General features: G+C 34.7%; 1 protein-coding gene across 47 annotated transcripts in view; it reads right to left on the bottom strand.

The window, feature by feature from the left end:
* LOC136854940 (transforming acidic coiled-coil-containing protein 3-like) overlaps window positions 1-23,181 on the bottom strand; it is a 245,539-nt gene that overhangs the window by 67,613 nt on the left and 154,745 nt on the right. For 8 of the 47 annotated variants that reach the window (XM_067131497.1, XM_067131526.1, XM_067131496.1 and 5 more), the window contains 4 exons: window positions 11,608-11,765; window positions 11,047-11,225; window positions 3,554-6,309; window positions 2,411-2,549 (listed from right to left, as the gene is read on the bottom strand). In XM_067131497.1, the coding sequence (XP_066987598.1) occupies window positions 2,411-2,549; window positions 3,554-6,309; window positions 11,047-11,225; window positions 11,608-11,765 (3,232 nt within the window). Of the gene's footprint in view, window positions 1-2,410; window positions 2,550-3,553; window positions 6,310-9,241; window positions 9,290-11,046; window positions 11,226-11,607; window positions 11,766-15,208; window positions 15,254-18,613; window positions 18,838-23,181 lie in introns of all 47 variants that reach the window. The other 39 variants (XM_067131511.1, XM_067131520.1, XM_067131528.1 and 36 more) reach the window with 11 other exon arrangements.

Genomic DNA, 23,181 nt, shown 5'->3' with positions numbered 1-23,181 from the left:
GTTCTTCGAAGTGTTTGTTTGTTCCAAAAATACGTGCTCGCTATACTTGAAATTGTCCTTTTACGACAGCCCAATGGAACAAAGATCAAAGTGATTAATCCCAAATAGGCACACGTATCCCACAATTTTTATATACAGTAATAATAAAATTAGCTATCAGGTACTGTACACATACTTTATATGATATACAGTAATTTGTGTGCACATTTGCATACGAACAGAATGGAAATTAACTAGTAAAAAATGACCAAGGTTTGTTTCATCCAAGATAGGTTAACAGGCAACACATTAATAATTTTTTCGTTTTAGGTAACATAAAACTTGTCATCATATGATTATTTTTAAATTTACCTCCAAAACATGAGAAATATGTTCATCAGAATGAATTACTGCATCCATTAAATAACATAAAACGAAATGGAAAAATGATACTGTCCCTTAAGACAAAACACAAAACCTGTTTTTGTCTTAATTCTGGTAAATCCCAATTCAAAGAAAAGCGTTTTTCATGATCTCTTCCAAAAACAGATACAGGATGAGAACAAAAACTCTTGAAAACATCAACATATTCTATAAAGTAAAAAAGAAGAATAAAAAATAAAACAAAAAAAGAGGCCAAACATTGCAAACAAAATTTTTTGCATCTCTAATAAAGGATTACTGAATAGAATCAATTTTACAGTACTGGGCTCTACCAGTATCATAAGGGATCTAAATTTTCACTGAAAATCACAAGCAAAATACTGTAACTGTAAAAGAAGGCATGGTGGATACTGTTAAAACAAAATAAATCAAAATTATACAAAAAAGCTCCTTTTCACTTAAGAAAAACCCCCAAAGTAGTTAAACACATCACACACACAAAAAAACAATACTGTACTACACTTCCAATTCAATTATAATGTAGTGTAAAAATGGCAAAATCAATTCTACAATCTCACAAGTTCTTGAATCACACAAAAAACTGGTGCACATGCACAAACTTAAATCAACTAAAGAAAGACTGAAACATCTACTTCAACATGCAACATCCATAACTCTCTTTCAGGCACTCCCGTCATCTCTGGAGTCCGTCTCATCAAATTTGAAATGAAGTTTTTGTTAGAGATACTCTCAAGGGTAAATGTAGCCTATCATTGTCCTAACTTTTGCTAAAACATTCTTCCTTGTTTACTCCAACGAAAAAAGCTGACACGGCACGTGAATGATTGTGGCGGGGAGGGCTGAGTATTCACTTCAAGCTTTACTCATCCCCTGGTGGTAAGTAAAGTGTAGGTCTGAATGCAATAATTAATTGTTTGACTGCCTTGTGCAAGCAGTAAAGATTATAGTTTTCTTACTTCTTCCCAAAAAACTTTTGGTGTTTTCTCTTTCCATGGTATTACCTCTAGATGTAGAAATATCAATAACATTATATTTTTAAAAAGAGGACAAAGGTCATATAAAAAGTCAATATTTCCATGTACAGTATCAATATTTACAAAGTTCACTTATAATAAAACTTAACATCCCACAACAAAGTGTGACAATACAAAATGATCACACTTCAAATAGAAAAAAAAAATAGTAACTAGTCTAGTTCTAATTCTGTCAGGGAAAATGTGTACGTATAGCAAAGTATGTATTGAGGTGTAATCCTATTTAATGCAAAAACTCAAAGAGCGTGAATACTCACAATACTAACCTAAAACTGACCCATCAATTGAAAACAACTTCAACCTTATGACAATTGTTGATGCATTCATATAAAAATATGAAATAAAATGCCACAGTCTGATGACTCACTAACATACTGTACAGTGGTCATAATACCTTAATACTGTATAATTGACAGTACTATACTGATTACCCTATATTGTACAGTATACAGATTACCATCAAACCTATATTGACAGACTTTATTTTATACCCCAACATTAAAACAAATGCTTTAACCTGAAACTTCCATTTATGTTTCTGGTAAAATGGCCACAACCTCTGATTGAAAGAATATACCTCAGCATTTATTCGGTGCCAGAAGTGGCCTGAAATTTATATACCAATATCTATTTGGATCTGCTCCTTCCTCACAAAATATATTTATAAAGCTTACTGGCAACCCAATTTAATACCTATTTTCCTTGAAAGGAAAGACTTTCTTCCAAACTGTTAGCCCATCCACAAATATGAAACGAAGCTGCTAAAGTGTGACTGTTGATTGTCCTCTGCACTGAAATATAAAAATGAGCTACCAAAAATAAACGTATTATTCCTAGCACTGGTAGAAGCTCAAGCAACTGAAACGCTAAAAAAAAAATAAAAGCACAGAGAAGAGGACAAGCAAAACATAAAAGGGCAAAACCTATCAAGGACAAAAATGCAATTGAACAGACAAGCAATCATCAGAACAGTGGGAGGCCAGAATACTTACACTGTGAAGCGCACTGTAAGTCACTGGAGGTCAACCCTGTGGCAATTTCAGGCCCGGCTTCACTGTGGTTGACGTCGGTTTCCAGGTCTGAACGGGTCCCCAGTGCGATTCCCGAATCGTCATCCAAACTGTATGTGTCCTTTGGGAATAATCACAGGGGAAAAATATACTAAACAAAAAAGACATCCTTTTTATCAGCTGCAGATGAATAAGAATTATTGGCAGGAATCCATTACTCATAATCTATAACAGTGCAGCTCAAGTTAATAATGATTTCTTATGCATGGATACATACACAACTTTGAAAGAAAACACACAAAAGTTCAAAACCGATGAGAATAAAAAGTGCCATCCAAACCATCAATGAAAAGAAACAGGCCTCTTGAACACTAACAAGACAAAATATATGAAAAACTTGTGCAGACTCCCCTTGAATAGGAACGACACACATTCTTTGATATTTAAATACAAAAAATACACAACTTGAGAATTACACTGCTGCACTTTCAAGGAAATTTTACTGTATGATATAAGAAGCTAAATTACCATACATATTTACAATCACCAATCAGTAAATTTCTTATAAAATGAAAGCAGCTTTAAATGTTGGAGCTCTCTAAGTTCATTACGAGTAATAAAGGAGAGTAAAAGTTTTGACAAATTAATTCTTAAGTAAATGATTCAATGCATCATGAAAATGGGTCTAAATAATACTACCATTACCTCATTAACAATTAGTTTTCATGTAGAACACTTTTCATTCTCCTCATCATTGTCATAATCAAAATAAAGCAGTTCATTAAAACTACTGAGTCAGCTTTCTAGATTCTCATACGGCTCACAACTATTTCTTCTTACGATGAAAAGTTTAAAAAATGATAAAGTTAAATAAGCTGGATGGCTGGTTATGAAGAGACAAAATTAAAGTCAAAAGCAGAAAGTAGGGAGCTGGGGGCTGAATGGCTATTTCTAACACTTTTAGAATTATCTACAGCGCCACTTGAGAAACACTGAATTGTTAAGTCTACAGAATTCTACAGTATCATACACCTCAGTTGCTAATCTGAAAATTCCAAGAATAAAGTACAAGATCTGAGCCACAAAATCACCTAAACCTATGAAGAATCAACAAATCTTACTTACCAGTCTCTCTTCACCGGTGCCACTCTCTCGAAGTAGCGCCCGTCTTGGTTTGAAAGGATCAAAAGTTTCACTACCATCTCCCCCCTCAGCACCACACACGTCTCGTCTCCCTAAAGGAGGCGATCTCTGTAACTTGGAATTTTTCTGGAAAGGATTGATGTTTTCATCGAGATGGGCTGACAACCGAGCAAGGGTACTAATATCTTTGTCTGCCATGTTGGAGTTCAAATTAACTGACTTTACATGCACACTATCATCAGAGTCTGGAAGGCCAGAGTCTGTAGAACAGTTCATAAACTCTTCAGCAAGACGACTTGCCTCATTTCCCAACAGTTGAGCAAATTCTAGACTATCAAGATGCCCTATGGTTCCTATAGAAGGAACTTTGGGTAGGCCCAAATTCCCCTCATAAAAAGATTCACTTTCATCTGGGAGCAAACAGAAGTCCTTGCCCTGTTTCCCTTCACCCTTGCTCTCTACTTTCAGCTCATTAATTTCATTTTCTTCCGATTTATTTTCACCTAAATGTGAATTAGTTTCCTTATCTGTTTTTTCTAATACTTCTACTTTATCAGCTTCTAAAACACCGTTCACTGCTACTGAGCTTTCACTGCTTCTACAGTTTTCTTCTTCCTGGACAGTACTTCCTTCAAATGAATTACAAATTTCTTTAGATTCTTTGGGAGAATCTGTTACATCAGCACATTCACTGCTAACATGGTTAATTGACAGAGTACCATGCTCTTCTTGTTCCACAGGGATGGAATTAACTGACTGCTGACTTGTGTCCTCTGATGTTTCCTTGGATAGGGTTTTTGGTTCCTCTGTGCAAGGCCCCCCAAGTACCTCCCTGGTTGGTTTGGATGTTTCTACAGCTGTGCTATTAGAAATTTCATTAACACAGGATTTTGTTTTGAAAGGATCAAAGTTTGGGTCATCTAAAAAGTCTAGATTGTATCCTTTCTTGGGTTGTACAGGTAAATCCTCAACTTCTTCGGAATTCGGCGTTTCCTCTGCAACTTTGTTCTCCTCCGAAGATGGTGTTGTGTCTGGCTTGATGTCGTGTTCTTGCTTTCCTGGTTGTACTTTTACTTTGTTTTTGATGACTGAAAAACCTTTCTTGGGGACTGTTTTCTTAGGAGAAACTACTTTTGCTTTAGGCCTGGGTTCGTGATCATTTGGCACAGAAACACCGTCTTTTGGAGGTGAATTACTTACAGTGCATTTTGTTGCAAAAGGATTGAAATTCAGGTCATCAAGATTGTCTAAAAAGTCGAGGTTGTATCCCTTTGACGGAGGAACTGGAAGCTCTTCTTCTGGTTCTGTCTTGTTTTCAGTTTCATTTAAAGCTTTCTCATTAACTCTATTATTATTCTTTTCAATAACTTTTGATTTGGGAGCTTTGCTGACTGGCTTTTTGCTTGGCACAGATTTACAATTACGTCTGGGAGGTGGCTTACTAGGTGATTTAGATGAATCTTCAGGAGTTACTTCTAAAAGTTGGTCAGAGTTCGGATGATCACTGGGTTTTGATTCTACACTTGGGGTATCTTCACCTTTATTTTCTGAAGTGTTCTCTAGATTCTGGGTGTTATCTCCTGTATTAGCAGAAGGCTCAGGGTCCTTAACACTATTTTTAGTGTCTTTCTTTTTCCTTATGGCAGGTTTTAATGGGGGAAGCTTTCGACCAGCTTCTGGGCTGGGAGGAGGGGTATTTCTTACTGCAGTTTTTGTAGCAAATGGGTTGAAATTTGGGTCATCTAGATTGTCAAGAAAATCTAAGCAATAACCTTTCTTTGGAGGAATTGGCAAATCATCACCACCTAATGCACTGTCTGCGGGTTCTTCAGTAACTTGTTCAGGTGGAGAATCACAAGGAACTTTATTCCCAGTGGGCAGCTGTACGTTATCAACCTCAGATGACTCACTTGTATTTAGTATGGACTGATTATCTTTTGATTCGACTTGTGTGGTCTGCAGAGGTTGACTATCTTTTAAAATTTCTTCCTCAACCTGTTTTTCTACAAAGGTAATGTCTTGACTTTCGCAGTGATTCACAGGCTCAGTGTTGGTTTCCTCATTACCTTCACGATTTAAAAGTTCTTCTTTTACAGGAGCACTGTTTTCTGTTTTCTCTACACAATTTTGGACAACGGATTCAACTTCTTCATTAGTAGGCTGCGCTTTTTCTACTTCATTTGTAACACACCTAGCACTCTCCTCTTGTTGTACTTCTGTACCAACAGGCAAACCGTTACATTCGTTCTTAATATCTACAGGACCTTGTGATTCCAAGGGCAATTCTTCCTTTCCCTCTGTTAAACTACTGACTTGTTCATTTACTACCGTATGACTGGATATTACTTCTGTAACCTCTTGCTCAACACAGGTCTTTGTACTGATTGTCTCTTCAATTACCTCGTTCCTTGTTACCGTGACAAGAGATTCACTTATGGCACTGTCTTTAGTATCGACACTTGCTAAATGCTGTTCACTGAGATCTTCCGCACCGTCAACGAACCCGTTTTCAACATTTACACAATTGCCATTAATACTGTTCTCCACAATACTGTTCTCCAACTGGGTTTCTGTTTCACTGGCTGACTTGTCACTGCTGGGAGTCACAGCCTGCTCTGGGGACTGGGTGCAGTCTGTAACCGGAGGTGCTGGAAGACAATTCTCTGACGATGGCTGCTGAGTGACGACAGTGGGGTCAGGTGGGAGGTCAACTTCCTCTGCACTTTCATACTCAGAATCTGAAAGAAGGATCTCAGAGTGAGACCTGGATTTCAGAAGAGGACAACAATGGCAGAATGACATTCTGTAGCAACAGTAAAGATTACAACTGATAAGACAATAGGCAGAAAACACCTGCTACTCATTGTTATACATGTATCTAATCACAAAACCAAAAACAGCCTATTATATCTGCATCAAACATTAGTAGAGAACCTCTAAAATTATTAACTACCAATTCGGTAAAACATGCACAAATAAACAACACTGTATACCAGCTATCAGATACAGTACCATAAGCTCTCAGCATCTTGGCACACTGTGGACACTGCTGAGTGAACACAAAAGAACTACACGAGTAAGAAGAGAGTGCAGAACTGATTGGTTATCAAAGAAGATTTCAAGACCTACTGGGGAAGATTAGCTTTCGGCACCTTATCAACACATTTGCTAGAAGTGTGCTTTACATAAGTGTGTGAATCACTGGTCATTTAAATAAGACATTTTTAAAAGATGACTGCACTTTATTACTACAGTTAATGATAAGCCTTATCACTGACATTAAGTGGTCTAACCAGACTGCTAAATTAAAAGTAAAAAAATACGGAAGCAATATAAAATATAACCTTTCAAGAATATGAACTTATACAAAAAAAAAACATCAAAACTAATGTAGCACAGAAAAAATTAACCCATGAAATATATTTCCTCTTGAAATCTTGTACACATTCCAAATACATTATTCATTTCCACTCATCTCCTCTTACTTTTCACTCTAAAGGAAATGAGTCAGGCTGACTTCTTAAAAGATATTAAATCGACAAAAGACTTCTTACCAAATATTAGGAAACCTATTTTGACTCACCTATGTCAAAGAGTGGTAACACAAAAAATGAGGAAGTAGGTTTGGAACTTACATGTATGAGATGAATGACCGATCAGAATAAATTATGGAAATAAATTCAACACCTAATGGCATTACATTTGTAGCACCAGCAACACGTAAAATAAGTAATAGCAAAGCATTAAGAGACCAGGAATTTCCGAGTGTGGTTCCTACAATGCTGGGTGCAGAAAAATATATATATGACTCAAATGTATTAAAATATACTTAGGAAGGTATGGATTCTGAATATTACAAGCACACGGAGATAGGTACCATTAGGTTCCATTATAAAAAACGAAACAGAACGAGCATTCAACTCGTCCAAGCTGAGAGGTAAAGTATCATTACAACACACAGTAGTTTGGGACGTGTGTACTGTACGTAAACACTTCTTGATAATTTCTAACACAATTCCTGGTACAGCCCAGCCAACCTTTTGAAGTATGTATCTAATTTTCATTTAGAAGAAAAGTTTTCTGGCATGCTTACCCTTAGGAGATATGCAGTCATACCTTAATGTTTTCATTCTCTTAATACCATTAGCTACAGTACTTTATTTTATGGCTTTAATATGACTGCTATTATATATCCCTGTATTAGGAATGATTCAGTACTAATAAGCTGGCATATTTACTGCTAATAATGCAATGCTAACATTACTCTATCAGTAAAAGCTCCTCATTATTGTAACAAGAGCTGTACCAACAATAATTATTCAGAATAAGAAATGAAATGCCCTTAATTTGGAAACTGTTTTCTTTATGGCAGCAATTCAGAAAAGTTTATATTTCTCTGTAAAGCAGTTCACTGAATTTTATCAATAACATTCTAAGATACCATTTAGGATAGACAGGTAAGCAAACTAAGCCTCTACGCTGAGCACTTTGTTGGAAACACTATTCCTGATTTATAATTACTAAAAAGACAACTTTGAAGGCAAAGATGACTACGCTGGCACGCGTGATTTGTTTTCGCAAGCAATGGTTTACGGGCTTTAAAAGATTATGTTAAGAAAGAGAAAAACCTCTCAGTCTGTTAAAACTGTCACCATTTCATCAAGTCAAGATATATATTATTCTTCAAATAAGTTTTAAAGAAGGAACTGAAACCCAGGAATAGGGTCTACAAAAGAAATCAACACCTTTTAAAAACAAATTGTACATAAAAATTGCTTGCATTTTTTCAATAAATCTAGGAAAAGCTTGGTGGATTACATAAAAAAAAAAAATCACTCCATTAATACTACCAATTAAGCAGCACAATACATTAACAGAAGTGAGTATAGAATACTATAATGTGCCTATTTGCACATATCAGTCTTGTGAGATAAGTGGGTTGTGATAGCTTGTTTTAAAAGTACTATCAAACGTACTTAGCTTTTTGTGGCAAACTCAGATGCATGATATTTGTTAGTCATACCACACAAGTGAAATACTGTCAAAATCCACAACACATACAGTACACTAGTGAAAAATAGTACTTGTGCAAAATCTGTGAGCTTCAAGCAAATGACAGCCAAAGGCTGACTAGATTCACATTATTAAAAATGCCAACACTTAATTATTATTCAGGATAATACTGTAATGTACTTCTTTAAAAAATGAGGAAAAAGAGTCTTGAAGGAACTTTCCTGTATACAATACAATAGAACTACAGAATATTGAGTTTTACAGGAAGTTGTTCATCAAACAATATTGATTTAAATGATTTAATATTTGTAAAATAAAATTTCTTATATTTATGTGTTTTATAGAAAGGTACTAAGAATCACTTAAGGTATTTTTTAAGGCTGTGAAGTTATAAAATTGATTTCATGACAATCATAGAAAATTATCGAAGTTACAAAATATACATAGTTACTTAATCGTAATTTACCAAAACTTCATAACATCCCTTCATTAAAGGTGGGTGAGTAAAATAAAATCAAATAAACTAAAAAAACCACAAACATACAAATTTAGGTCTGATCTGAATTAAAACACACAGGTTCTTAGTGATGTGAGGGAATGAAAATGCATTAGCTAAACTCAACATAAACTAATACTTTTAAAAGCATTTAGGAATACCTTTTTTAACCCCATTTTGGGTATTGTTCAGTTCAACTGAGTCAGACACTGCAAATGAACAAACATTATTAGCAACAATTACTACACATGGAGCTCGAGCTTCATAACCTACGAACAAGTAGAAGAAAAAACTGATGAGAGAAAGACGCACACGTTCATACGAAAGTGTCATTAATTAATGTAGCATACTGCCATGGCTGAACAACAAAGTACAATCACCAATCATACTTTCTATCTAGTAATTAGATACAGATGGACATTTATATAAAATTAATGCATGAATTAAAATCTGATGCAAATATGTAATTAGCTTATGATTATCATGGCTAATGGATCGAGCAATGCTTTAACTGCAGTGAAACATAGTTATTGCAAGGAAATGATTAATTTTCTCAAGAAAAGTAACATCTTACAACATATAACCAGTACCAGTATGTAATATAATGATGACAATCAACTATTACATTGATATTTTATTAAAGAAAAACATTTTTCAAAAAACCCCATTATTCATAGGATTCCTTATTCTGTGTACAACTAATCGGCTGAGAGGAGGGCAACAGACTACAATTCTCAAAGGGCTAAAGAAACTGGACCGATAAGTAAGAAAAGACCAAAGGTAATCAATGAAAAGTACAAGGCAGAGCAATGCAGATGGGAAACTGCAAGATTCTTTTGCGCTATAATTTCTATTTGGGGATAAATGGACTCTCCTAAGAACTGGCAACATTTAGAAAGTGGAAGAACACCCACAACCATCTACTGCAACAAATTATAAATTCACGAAGAGACGTACAATTCTCAGTCCGAAAAGGACACATGGGGATACCAGTAATTGCATAGTCTTAAGAAGTAAATACTACACTTTTTTGTTTTAAATAATTATAAGAATGTTGTTTAGCCATACACAGTATATAATACATACAAAAGAAAACTGAACAATTCTAAAAACATTTTTATACTTTCCTTATGACAAAATTTTACATTAGAATATCAAGAATAAGAAAAACCACTTAAATGAAAAATTACAGATACAGTTTCAAAATATAGCTTTTTACTGTATTGCATGTATTAATGAAAACCTGCAAAAGTCACTTACCTACATGAAAAATTCATAAAAAGAATACAGGTATTCATAAAATATAAAAAATAGACTTAAATGAAAAAGGTGGATATTTAAAAAATTATATTCTAAGCTACCATCACTAAACATTAGTACAATATGATGAGACCAAAAGCTGAAATACTGAGTTGCACTGCCAAATTACTTATCAATTAGCGCATTTCAGGAAACGAGTTATTAGCAAGAAAGCAAAAGAGCAGTTTTAAATATCTACATTTCTGATGCCATCTAATATGCAGGGGGAAATAAACCCATTTAATCTTTAAACAAAAATAAATAATGAAAGAGAACCTGAAAATTCACTTTGGGACATTTGACGACAAGCATGCAGTGAGAATAATCTCATCTTCATAAGTAAGTATAACACCTCTTACTGCAAGAAAATAAGACTAGTTTACAGTTAGATTAACATATGGCTGATTTACGTCTCGTTTGTTCCCATTACAACGCCAATTTCTCGTTACATCAAGAAGCAACACGGATAAACGAAAAGGGGGGGCATGCTAATTAGACCAAGAATAAACGAGAAATGATTTTGTTTGAATTTACCTACTACAGTACTGTAACTCACCCCATACGTAAAGGAAATAATTACCACTAATCTAAAGAAGACAAAGTAACATAACCAGACCATTAATAAGACATACAGTAGCAGAAAAAATAAAACTGCACTGAAACAAACCTGAATTAAGTGATGCCTCAGGATTCTTTATCACTCCTTTGAGGACAGAATTAACTAATGGCTGTGTCTTGACAGCGGTTCCAGCTGGGTTTTCAGAAAGGCTGTTCGGGGAATCTGTCAGACAGGAGGCAAAGCTGACTTCTTCAGCTGTGGAGGGTGTTTCACAATCTTTGCTCAAGCTGAAATAGAGATTCAACTTCTAAATGCTGAGAGCCTCACATGACCATAGATGAAACATTTCTAAAATATGGTTTTATAAAACAAAGCCACAACAGTACAGTATATATTTTGTCACTAATTTCTCATTTACAGTGAACATTCATTTGTAATTTATATCATTACTAATCTTGGTCTTTTTCACTTATCATGTAAAGCAACCAAATAAAGAAAGAAAATTGGAAAGAAAATATAATTATTTTGGTGGATGTAATATTCTAATAGAGACTGGGTAAAACAATAACTATATATTTTACAGATAATACATGCTTCACTGCTTTGGTATTAATAGAATGTTTACAAGACTGTAAAAATAGTCAGTTGATCTAACATAAACCCTTGTACCTCTCTGGTGACGTATCAGAAACAGGAGACCTTGGTGTGGAAGGTGGACTGGCACTATTAATGCTCTCTGACACTGGTTCTGTAGTGACACGTTGGACATCAGCCTCCTCTTCTAGCTTGCACGGAGGATCCGCAGAGCCAGGAGGGGGCACACCTCCCTGCAATGACAACAACAGGTCAGTTGGAAACTCTTTATTGACAGAGCAATGTTCATAAAACTGATCTACGTACAGAGTAATAAGTCTGAAGAGGTCTAGTCCAGGAAACCTATATGGAACATAGTAAGCAACCATCAGAACATAAACTGCAGAGCTAAACAAGATTAATATGAAAGAAAATACTACACTTTCAATCCTGACAGCCTACTGACTTATCAAATAAAGTTCAGGTAACCAATAGTCTGCATCCTACACAGGTGAAAATAGAAATGACGATTCAGTTCACTTATTCGTCATCAACGGTATTTCTGGAAAACTTTCAACAACAAAAACTGATTTTTTATTTGGCAAATATACAGTACAGTTTACTTGTTTAATTCTTGCTACTTTATGGATAAACACTCGTTAAAAATTTTTTTAATTTGTTTATTTCTTTTAGGATGTAAAATCATGCCATTTCAAACTAGTATTTCATCAGTAATGTTTTATCACCACATCCTGTCCCTTAAAACATTTTGCAACATCCTCAAATATTAATGACAACACACTTGTCTCTCCTTGTTATGGACAAGTAGCCCATTACAGAAGTTATTTTTCAAGTACTGCTCTTCTTTAGAGAACTGAATCAAGGAGCATTTTCATTATCGAATGCCCCTTGCCTTAACTGCAATTTTAAATACTCTTCGAAAGGTTTTATTACCCATATACATTTTGCAAGTAACTGAACTGCTTTGATTTTTTTTTGTTTTATGTATTCATTGAAATCCCAACTAAAGAATTCCCCTGTCATTGGGAAGGTCTGTTGTTATTTTCCGAGAAAAATATGTGACGACAAATTTTATGCTGAGTGTGCTTTTACTTATTTTGTTCCCAGAGGTAGAGGAATGTCAGTTAAACATACCTGAAATCTCTAACAAAGTGCACAAATTGATATACTGTGACGTAAATGTCAAAATCTGATTAAAGAATATTTTGGTAAAACTTTATTCCAACTTTCCAAAATAAACTTCAGAATTAATCTTCCCTCATATTCTCAAAAGGCAAAGAAAAGAAACATGGAGATAAGCACATTTCTAAACTTGAGTTCTGAAGGTAAACAGGATAAAAGTTTAGCAAATGTCTCAGTATTTCAAAGAGACCGACGAACTACCACGGTATGCATGAATAATGGAAACCACGTACTGTACTTGGGTGGGCCCAGATGATCAATTATTCTGATGCCATATCTTGCATGTCAATAATTCTGCTTCAGAAGTTTTGCATTCATATCTTGTAAAAGGCTACTATTATGGACTTTATACGATAAAAGTATTGGTATGTTCCTGGGAATAGTGCAAAAATGTTCTGTTAGTGCCCTTAGGCCATCAAATCCCTTGATTTCCATTGCAAATTAAGTTCATTGTTTCAGGCTAACCCAGTGGATTTTGAGACTTTTAGTTTTATCAATTATCACACTAAAAAGATGAGTCTTCATCTTTCCACAGCTACAGCCTTTATTTTTCCTTCCAAAGTTTTTCATTCACAAAAACATACCAAACTCAGATACTATAAGCTACATTTTCCAAGCAATTTTCGGGGCAAGACAATGTCCATTACAATAATACAAATGTTAACAGCACAAAACTGTTCCACACATTATCTGATAAATGATGCTGCTTCTTAAAAATGGTACATTTTCAGCAAAGTACTCCAAGTAAGACGGGTAAAAGTTGCACCTGCTGAATAATGACTGAATAAAAACCTAATACTTACATCAACGTTACATTAAATATCCCCCCAAAAATTTTCATAAATTTCATACTTAAATCTCTACTCCAGCTCACTCACTTGTTAACTTATTCACACAGAGAATACAAATACATTCAAGAGTTACGATTACTGTACAAAAATGCCACGTATTAACCAACACTTGCTCTGGTAAGAAATTAATTACTTGTCGTGCATAAACATTTCATAATTACGAAGCTACATATAAATCAATATACCCTCTACTGCAAGACTTGTTCCATATGAGGATGTAGAGGCTTGGAAAAATATAAAAGAATGAAAATAAAAGAAAGTAGTACACTAATCAGCCAAAACAAATATGCACTGGGGTCTACATTTTACAACTTAGTAAAGCAATATACTTCCTAGATGTAATAACAATACTGTACTGTGCTCATTTGCACACTTAGAAATGAAGAATAAGGTGCAACGAATTTAAAAAATAAACTTATCAGAAATTAAAATCTTTGTCTATTACATCGAAAAAAGGAATATATCAGAAATGAGAATCTAACTTGAAGGTTCCATTTTATTCTTCGATGCATTAGTTATAGAATCAAAACTAACCTTGAATTACAATATATAATCCATCTTAAAAGGCCATTCCATATGACATCAAGTACGCTAAACTTGTTTAAACTTAATATGAAATAGTTTGAATAATAAAAACAGTAAACAAACAAAGAGGAACCATGAACAGCAATTAAGCACTGAATAAAAAGAATCCTGTATGTTTATAAGCAATATAATACGATAAACAAAATGATATTCTGAAACCATAAACAAAGCCAAGAAAGCTTAATTGTGAAGCAACATTCACAATGCAAAAATAAGGAACCTACTATATTTGGTAGTAAAATATGGTCACTGAGGCACCTTATTTATGAATTACATAGAAAAAGTACCAAGTATCTTATTAAGTTTTATACGTATTGTTGCTTAGTATTTCTAAATCTAGTGTAACTTGGCTAATGTCCACCCTTAGTCTAAGGTTATCAGGTAATACTTCATCACAACATAAATCATTTGCTAAATATGGGCTGACCGTGGTTATACAGTGCACTGTACTGAATTTGTAACCTGTGCACAAAAACTTGAAAGTGTGTGAAATAAACACAAAGTTACTTGGAAAATGAATACAAGAAAGATCTGGCTTTATCACTATGAAATTAGTCTTTTCTGAATATAATAATCTATATTTTAAATTACAAAACAAAGGTTATCAAAGCTTGCTGCAAGGCAAAAGTAGTCATGCTTTTATATCATCAATATCTTTTAATTCCTGTTGCTCTTTGATTATTGTGGAATTTTTGGTGTTCACTAGGAACAATGTTATGTAAAAGATATAAAAATAAGAAAAAATAAAGCATATATAAAATAAAAATTAAAAAATACATGGTAAATAAATTAATTTTAAAATGTTCATCAGCAAAATATAACTGAATATTTGATAAAAAAAAAAAGTTAAATTTTCACTGTTATAATTATTTCGTTTAAATAAAAACAATGACAGAGAAACGAAGATCTTAATGCTTAAAAATGTTAACTCAAATTTGGCTAAAATACAACTTCATGCTTGAACAGCTTATTTCATTAGCGAGTAAAACCTTGCACAGCCAAATATGCAAACGGGATTACGAGAGCACACAACACAAGCCCTTAATATAATTGCCAACCTTTTTCTTTTGGTCACTGTCTGCTCTACTAGCAGAGTGGCTACCCTGAAAAAGAAATTAAGTGTTGGTAAGGTGAGCAAAGGTAAATGTTTCAAGAGAAAATCTATGTTAAGTAAAGTATCAAGTATTTGTGGCCAAAACTAACAATGTCAAAAAACTCATGAAAACATCATGGTTATCACACAAACAACTAGCCTTTGATTGGCAAAGGTTTTATGTGTACAGTATTTTTTCTAGGCTATGGAATGTTCCTAATTTGCATAAATCTGCTCAACTGACAAGTAGGCAGGTAGAAAAACCATGTTCATATGTATGACAAACAGTAGACTTTCTAGGTGCCAGGTAACACTTACATGACTGGCATACTAATCAACATTTTGACGTGCATCACTTACACCTGCAATATACTTGCTACACTCTGACCTAATATATAATGCACACGTATACTGTGCAATAAATCTGGTACGGAGTACTTGCCAAAGTTTTTAAGTGCATAAATAGTACTCACAATTAATACTCAGAGTAAATTATAAGCCAGTATAATTACTGTAAAAGATAACAAAGCCACTGCAGTTTATTTCGAGTATTCTCAAGATGAATAAAGTTCTTGTAAACAATATGCACAGTCTGATATTTCCTGACACTTAAGAACTTTCTTAGTATGTCTAAACAAGCTGACTCATGTTTTCTTGCTCCTACTAAGGATGGTTGCATCTGGTCAATAACTCTCTTAGCATTTGTACAGTAAAAAATCCTGTGAGCATTTGTAAACGTACATGGCTATATATATAAAAATGATTTAATTTTAGGTGGATAAAGACTATATTACTGTAGTTCATACTGACATTTCTGAAAAGACTTTTCTTTCTATCTCGACGACTGCAACCATTTCATCTACTAGGCTTTATGATTTTTATCAGAAATGTATACTGTAGCTACTGATAGCAGTTGATGCAGAAAGTATAGCTTTTACAATGACTCAAGTCACCATATTTATTTCTGCATATTTTTGGGGTGAGATATAGTATAAAGGCAGCCATGCACTAAACCCATTCTTAATAACATTTACCACTTATAGGCTAAAGGTTAGGTTAGGCTAGGTTAGAGTAACAGTTGTTCCAGTGGCCTACATAATGTTTAATTCATTCCAACTTAAACTTGCTTGAAACTACCCAAGTGACCCCACATTATTGCTGGATGGGTAGGGAGGGGTCTTTACTTTTAAAGAATTGTTTATTTTGACAGATTTTATAGATTAAAGATAATATTAACATCATCAAGTTACAAAAATACATACAACCTGAAAATATATATATATATATATATATATATATATATATATATATATATATATATATATATATATATATATATATATATATATAATTATAATTTCTACATCACAGATAAAAAGACGTTACAACTGACAAGACGGAAAATACATATGATATAATAATAACAACAATCTCAAGTAAGTAATAAGCAACAAATAAAAATGTACTAATTAAAATGCTCTTTTACTTCCTGATGAACAGAAATGCCTACCGGTAAATTTGGTGGACAAGGCAGAGGCCCATGTTGAACATAAATTGGGAAACTTATAAATTGTATACGGGGAAATCACTCAAATACGGACCTGGTCACTTTAACTCCATCACAGATTCCTAAATTCTGCCCTGCGAGGATTCGATACGAGGTCAAAGTTCACTCTCCTTTAACTTCCGTACTAAAGCGATTAAATTCATCTGATGAATGGCAAATTATAGGCTTTATGGTTATCTCCCAGGAAAATAGACAGATGTGGTCTAAATCTGCACCATTCAACGACTGTGAGATAAGTTTTCACAATCACAACCGCCCAAAAAGGAAGACGACTTTCTATTCTCATCATGTATTACTCACCCTTTGTTTACATTCTGTGACAGCTAATAGAAAACGAGCGCTTGATGATAAGGCAGAGAAAACGTGCACTTATTTCATGGGGTAACTTCAATATTTTAAATGACTGACCCGAAAACGTTCTGTGCTTTACGCTTTCAATTCATACATTTTTGAACGCCATATTTCACGGGGTAGTTTTCACTTTATAAATGAACGACCACGTTAAGTATTTAACACTTTAAATGACTACATTTCTGAATGACATATTTCAAGGGGTAACTTTTACTTTTTGAATGACTGACTCGAAAACGTACTTTACACTTTGAATGAATACATTTTTGAATGCCATATTTCACGGGATAGTTTTCATTTTGTAAATGAATGACCACGAAGATTATCTAACACTTTAAATGAATACATTTCCGAATAACATATTTCAAGGGGTAACTTTTACTTTTTAAATGAATGACCCGAAAAGTACTTGACACTTTAAATTAATACATTTCTGAACATCATATTTCAGGGGGGTACTTTAATTTTGTAAATGAATGTTAAATAACTTACACTTTAAATGAACATATTACTAAACATCTATTCCCAAAACACAAACAAATCAATAAACTAATTAAATTTATTCGATATTTTCCGCAGCATTTTAGAGTAATGCCAATATTTAATCAGTAATTTTCACAAGAGGTTTGGACATACATGATGTTCTAATCATCATCAATTCGATTTAAACAATACTCTCTGGAACTTGTTGGTAACTAAGAGTGAATTTTGAGTTTACAAAACTTAACAATTCTGATTAAAATCACGAAAATTCATAAGACGAAATCTCAACGATTTACAGCTGACGTGATAGTAAAAAAAAAAAAAAGTGTTACAATGTTATGACTTCAGAGAACCACTTGCCAAACGAACCAGTCTACGTTGACATCATGGCTGGACGAAGATGATGATATCACTTGTTTATTCTCATGAACTTTATCTACGTTTGGACATTTTTAATCGACATAAACAGTTCTTAATGCGACGGTTTGTGCACGGCAACCTTCTTTAGCAATATTTTTTCTCTTTTACAAAAACTGTTAGATTTCTGATTCCAACATATCTATGCCTTAATTCTACATATTGTAATTATCTCCAAAGTTCTTTAATAATTATATTTGCATGAATTATACCTTCAATCTCATTTAAAGCAGTTTAATTATATTAACAAAACTCTCACAAAGGTATTTAAGCAACACAAAAAATCTCAAGACTTTACATAAAAGGTATTAAAAAAATCGTGTTTTGTTTTTCTGCAACTGATCTGTCAGTAGACTGGAATATTAGGAATGCAGATTTTTTATTTTTATTTATTTATTATTTTTTCGGCAAATAGGAGTTTAGCACCTGCCACTCTTGGAGGTCTCATAAATCTTATTATGAAGGAGGACAAGATCTGTGATACAAACATTGAAAAAAAAACACAAAAAATTATAATGGCCACAAAACCTTAAACTACTTAACAATACCTACCTGAATGAGATTCCTTAGGAAATTCATATCGAAATAGGCTTCGATCCTCTTTATCAAGAGAGAATGACGTCACTTTTTGAAAAAGTGTGAAATTTCAAGACACTTCCATGACATAGAAAGTTTTTTTTTTTAGTTTTTTTTCTGCAGTAGCTGCTATTATCTGCGTTCTGCACTTGTCATTTCCGCTATCATCTGCAGAACATAATTATTTTTTCAATCGTTTTCTGTCGTAATGGAGTATCACGAAACTTTCATTAGTGATTTTTTTTCAATATATATTTTATGCCTGTGTTTTTTTTCTTTTCGTCAGCACTAAGGAGCTCGTCTTGCTGAGAATATCTACTCAAAAATGGCTGTGACACAGAACAGCTACAGTAGTTTTTCAAGGACACTAAGAAAACGCAGTTTGTACAGAAAACGGCGATTGTATGACATACCCCCAAGCAAAAAAATATATATATATTTATATATTATATATATAATAAAAAATTACAAAACAAAGAGGCACACCTTTTTGGGCGACACTTCTCTGAACGATGAATCACAGTACAATTTTTCATTTCTCAGATTCTTTGATATCTAACTGAACAACGCGACACGGCCATCAAATATACGGTGTAGGGTTATGATGAAAAAAGGTTGCGTGAATAGGGAACTAAAATATGCTTCGTGTGTTTCATAAGCAACAGAAATACAGCATATATATGCATACATACATACATACATACATACATACATACTTGGGGTCTTTAAACAAAGACACTTAACTCCGCGTCGAATCCCCTACAAAAAGAGAACCATTCACCTATACCTTACTAGACAATATCCAACTCTCTACAAAAATTACTATACATAACCGCACAAACACGACGATCCCCAGAAATAAAATCAGAAAAAGATTATTCACGAAGATTATTCACTAACACCTGCGGAGGATAAAAAAAAAAAAGCATACCCCACTGAACCCCGCGAGATTACACCAGCATCAAGGGATGCCCTCTCTAAATCCTAAATTGGCCCGGGCTGAGAAATAGGAGGCCAATTCACGAGGTAAATTGGGTGAAATGGTTACTTCCATTTCATTAGACCCAGTCCATGCTTAGTCCGTCTCTCAATCCCAGCAGGTGGGACATAAATTTAAAACAGGTAGGTGATTGGAGGGGATAATGGTATTTCCTGGTACTCTCTCTCTCTCTCTCTCTGTTCGGAAGTTGAGAGAACACCACTTTTGGACAATAGAACAAAATCGTCTTCGCAATCTGGACTTACTGTCTCTCTCTCTCTCTCTCTCTCTTGGCGACTCTCCAAAAACCCCGTTTGAGCCACGCTAGCCATCTCCAAACCATCTTTGGAATCGGGCGTCCTTGAACTAAACTGAGAGACGAACTTGTTAAAAAAATTAGCATAATATCAAGGGATATAATGCTCATTATATCGAGAGATATAACGCTCATTATATCAAGGGATATAATGCTCATTATATCGAGAGATATAATGCTCATTATATCGACAGATATAATACTCATTATATCGAGAGATATAATGCTCATTTTATCGAGACAATGCTCATTATATCGAGATATAATACTCATTATATAAAGAGATATAATGCTCATTTTATCGAGATATATAACGCTTATTATATCGCGAGATATAATGCTCATTATATCGAGATACATTGCTGATTATGTCGAGAGATATACTCATTAATCGAGATACATAATGCTTACTATATCGTGATATAATGCTCATTATATTGAGAAATATACTGTTCATTATATCGAAAGATACAATGCTTGTAATAGAGATACAATGCTCATTATACTGACATATACACTGCTCAAATCAAGATATAATGCTCATTATATCGAGAGATATAATGCTCATTTTATCGAGATTTAATGCTCATCTAAAAACATCAAAACATGGTATATGCTTTAAAACGCCACCGAACGCAATAAGTGCCTATCAACTAGGCACTACACTACATTGTAAAGCATATTAACTAGCATTAATGCATTAACTACCATTACAGGGGACACAATTCAGCAAAAATACTAGAAAATGGACCCAGAATATTTAATAAGTTTATCTCCAAGAACTAAAAAGAACGAAGAAATTTGTAGAGAAACATTCAAGATAACATGGAGGACATATAAATATAAAAAAAAAACGTATGAAGAAATAGCAAGATACTTCAAGAAAACTATAGACTATTGTATACCAGATTTAGAGAGAGCAGAATATACAATTTAGGCCAAAGGCCAAGCGCTGGGACCTACGAGGTCATTCAGCGCTGAACGGGAAATTGAGAGTAAAGAGGTTTGAAAGGCGTAACAGGAGGAAAACCTCGCAGTTCCATTACGGAAAATATTATCAGAGAGGGCAGAAAATAAAATAGAAGATAATACGAACGGAGGTACAGTAAAAGAAACGAAAGGGGTTGCAGCTATGGGCCGGACGCTTCAAAGAACCTCAAAGTGATGCGTACAGTGTACCGCGTGAGGTTATCCAGAGTCGAATCTTCCTCACATTCATTCTCGCTCTCAACTAAGGCGTTCACTAAAGCCTTTCTAAACCCGCCTTCTTCGGCGCCTCGTACGTCAACGTCAAGCGAATGACCTTGGATGTCCTCTTTACCTCTTCCCCAATAGGTCAATCGTAGAGACGCCACGCAAATGGACGACACCTAGACGAGTTTGCTGTGTGGAGCATAAACCGTATACTTCTAGTAACCTAGTTGCTTTGTTTCGTCACTGCCACCAGATCACTGGCTCTGATTTTTAAGTGGGAAAATGTCCTTATTCTGTTTATGTCACTATCTTGATTTAATCCACACATTAACTAACATTAAAACATTGTTTTAAAATAGTCTGCTCGCTAATGACGAGACAGAAAGCAAACTAAAAGAATAATCTAACTAGGCCTAACACAGACAGAAGCAAGCATCGGTCTATTATGCTACGTAGAGCTAGGTAATGCTTTCAGTGTGCTTTCTGTTTCGTCGTTAGCGATCAGGCCCATTTAAAACAATGACGTCTTGTTAGTTAATTTTGTGTGTAACAAGCAGCAACTGAGGTACTGAGAACAGACTTTACAGCACAATGCACCCTAACTGTGAACACGCAGAGACAATGAAGAGGAATTTAGCACATATGCATTCGGGAATAATCACAACAAAATTTGGTTACTCAAGCCATGCAAAACTGAACTTGCCCAAAAAATGGTTCGTTGTATAATACCTCTTTAAATTTTATAAATAATATATCAGGGTTTAAAGCAAGAAATACATTTAAAAACGATGCAAAATTGACAGATGAACACGAAAGAAAAGAACGATTCTATTTCTGCTTTTAAAGTGCTTCATTTTGGTACTTTAAAAGATAAAAAAAAAAAGATTAGCATAAACCTAACGAAGTACTAGTGCAGAGAGAGAGAGAGAGAGAGAGAGAGAGAGAGAGAGAGAGAGAACGTAGGTTGGATCTACAAGGAAGTAGGAACACAAAAACCTGTCACCCGAGCCTACACTGAACAATCGCTTGACCAAACGAAGTTAGCTGAGAGCGAGAGTCTCTAAGCAGAGTCTCGTCTAACTAAGCATTTGCGTAGGTCGTAAAGGTCCTTTAAAAGACAAGAGCTCTGAGGAGAGCTAGGAAGGGGAGGGAATAGGGAAGGGGGTGGGGGTTGCAGGAGGAAGTCGAACCTCCTTAAGTGACCACAACATGGAAACTGGTTTATACGACTCTTTCTTCCTCTTATTCTTCTTCTTGTTCCGCCACACCAGACATGGTCAGAGACGTAGACTGCAAGGAGCCGTTGTATGGTCTAGAGTACCTATTTTTCTTTTTCGACGACATACTTCATGTAATAGTAAACTATTCCTTTACAATGGAAGACAATCCACCTTCAATCTGTAAGATTCAGTTATATTTCTCGACCGTCTATCGATCAATGGAAAGTTACCTGGCGTGACAACTACCAGGGTCACTGAGGCCGATACTTCTCGACACACAATGTTTGAATCGATTCTCAATTAAATTTTCAAGCCTTTTCTAACTTTCAATTTGCCGTTGCCTGAGAAACATCCTTGGGATACTTTGGCAGTCGAATGGCAAAGGAAATATTGCAGGCACATCTTGGGGAGCAATGCCTAAATTCGTCTACCCTGTTCAACTAATATTCCTCGAGCCTTGATCAGTCAAGACCCTTAGATGCGTGAGAGGCTAGAAAATGAAGATTATCAGAAGTGCAGGAATGTTCAAGACTACTGATGTGATAAGAGTCGAGGCTGAAATGGTTTGGACATCTAGTGAGAATGATTGAGTAGGCTGAAATGGTTTGATCATGTGGTGAGAATGAAAGAGGAGGAAGGAGCAACCAGGGCTTGGATGGAACCGTTCTGGGGTAATAAGTCGAGGGGGAGACAGAGATTAGATAGCGTGATACAGTGAGTGAAAATCTGAGGAAGAAGGTTTAGCAAAGGAAGATGTTTCAAACAAAGTAGTTGCAGAAGACGAATCCAGGCAACCGACCCCTCAGCTTATGGATGAAAAAAAGACTTAATAAAT

This window comes from Macrobrachium rosenbergii, chromosome 30 (assembly GCF_040412425.1).
Source record: "Macrobrachium rosenbergii isolate ZJJX-2024 chromosome 30, ASM4041242v1, whole genome shotgun sequence".
NCBI classification, from domain to species: domain Eukaryota; kingdom Metazoa; phylum Arthropoda; class Malacostraca; order Decapoda; family Palaemonidae; genus Macrobrachium; species Macrobrachium rosenbergii.
Note: the sequence above shows the minus strand (reverse complement) of the source record. Positions and strands in the feature narration are given on the sequence as shown.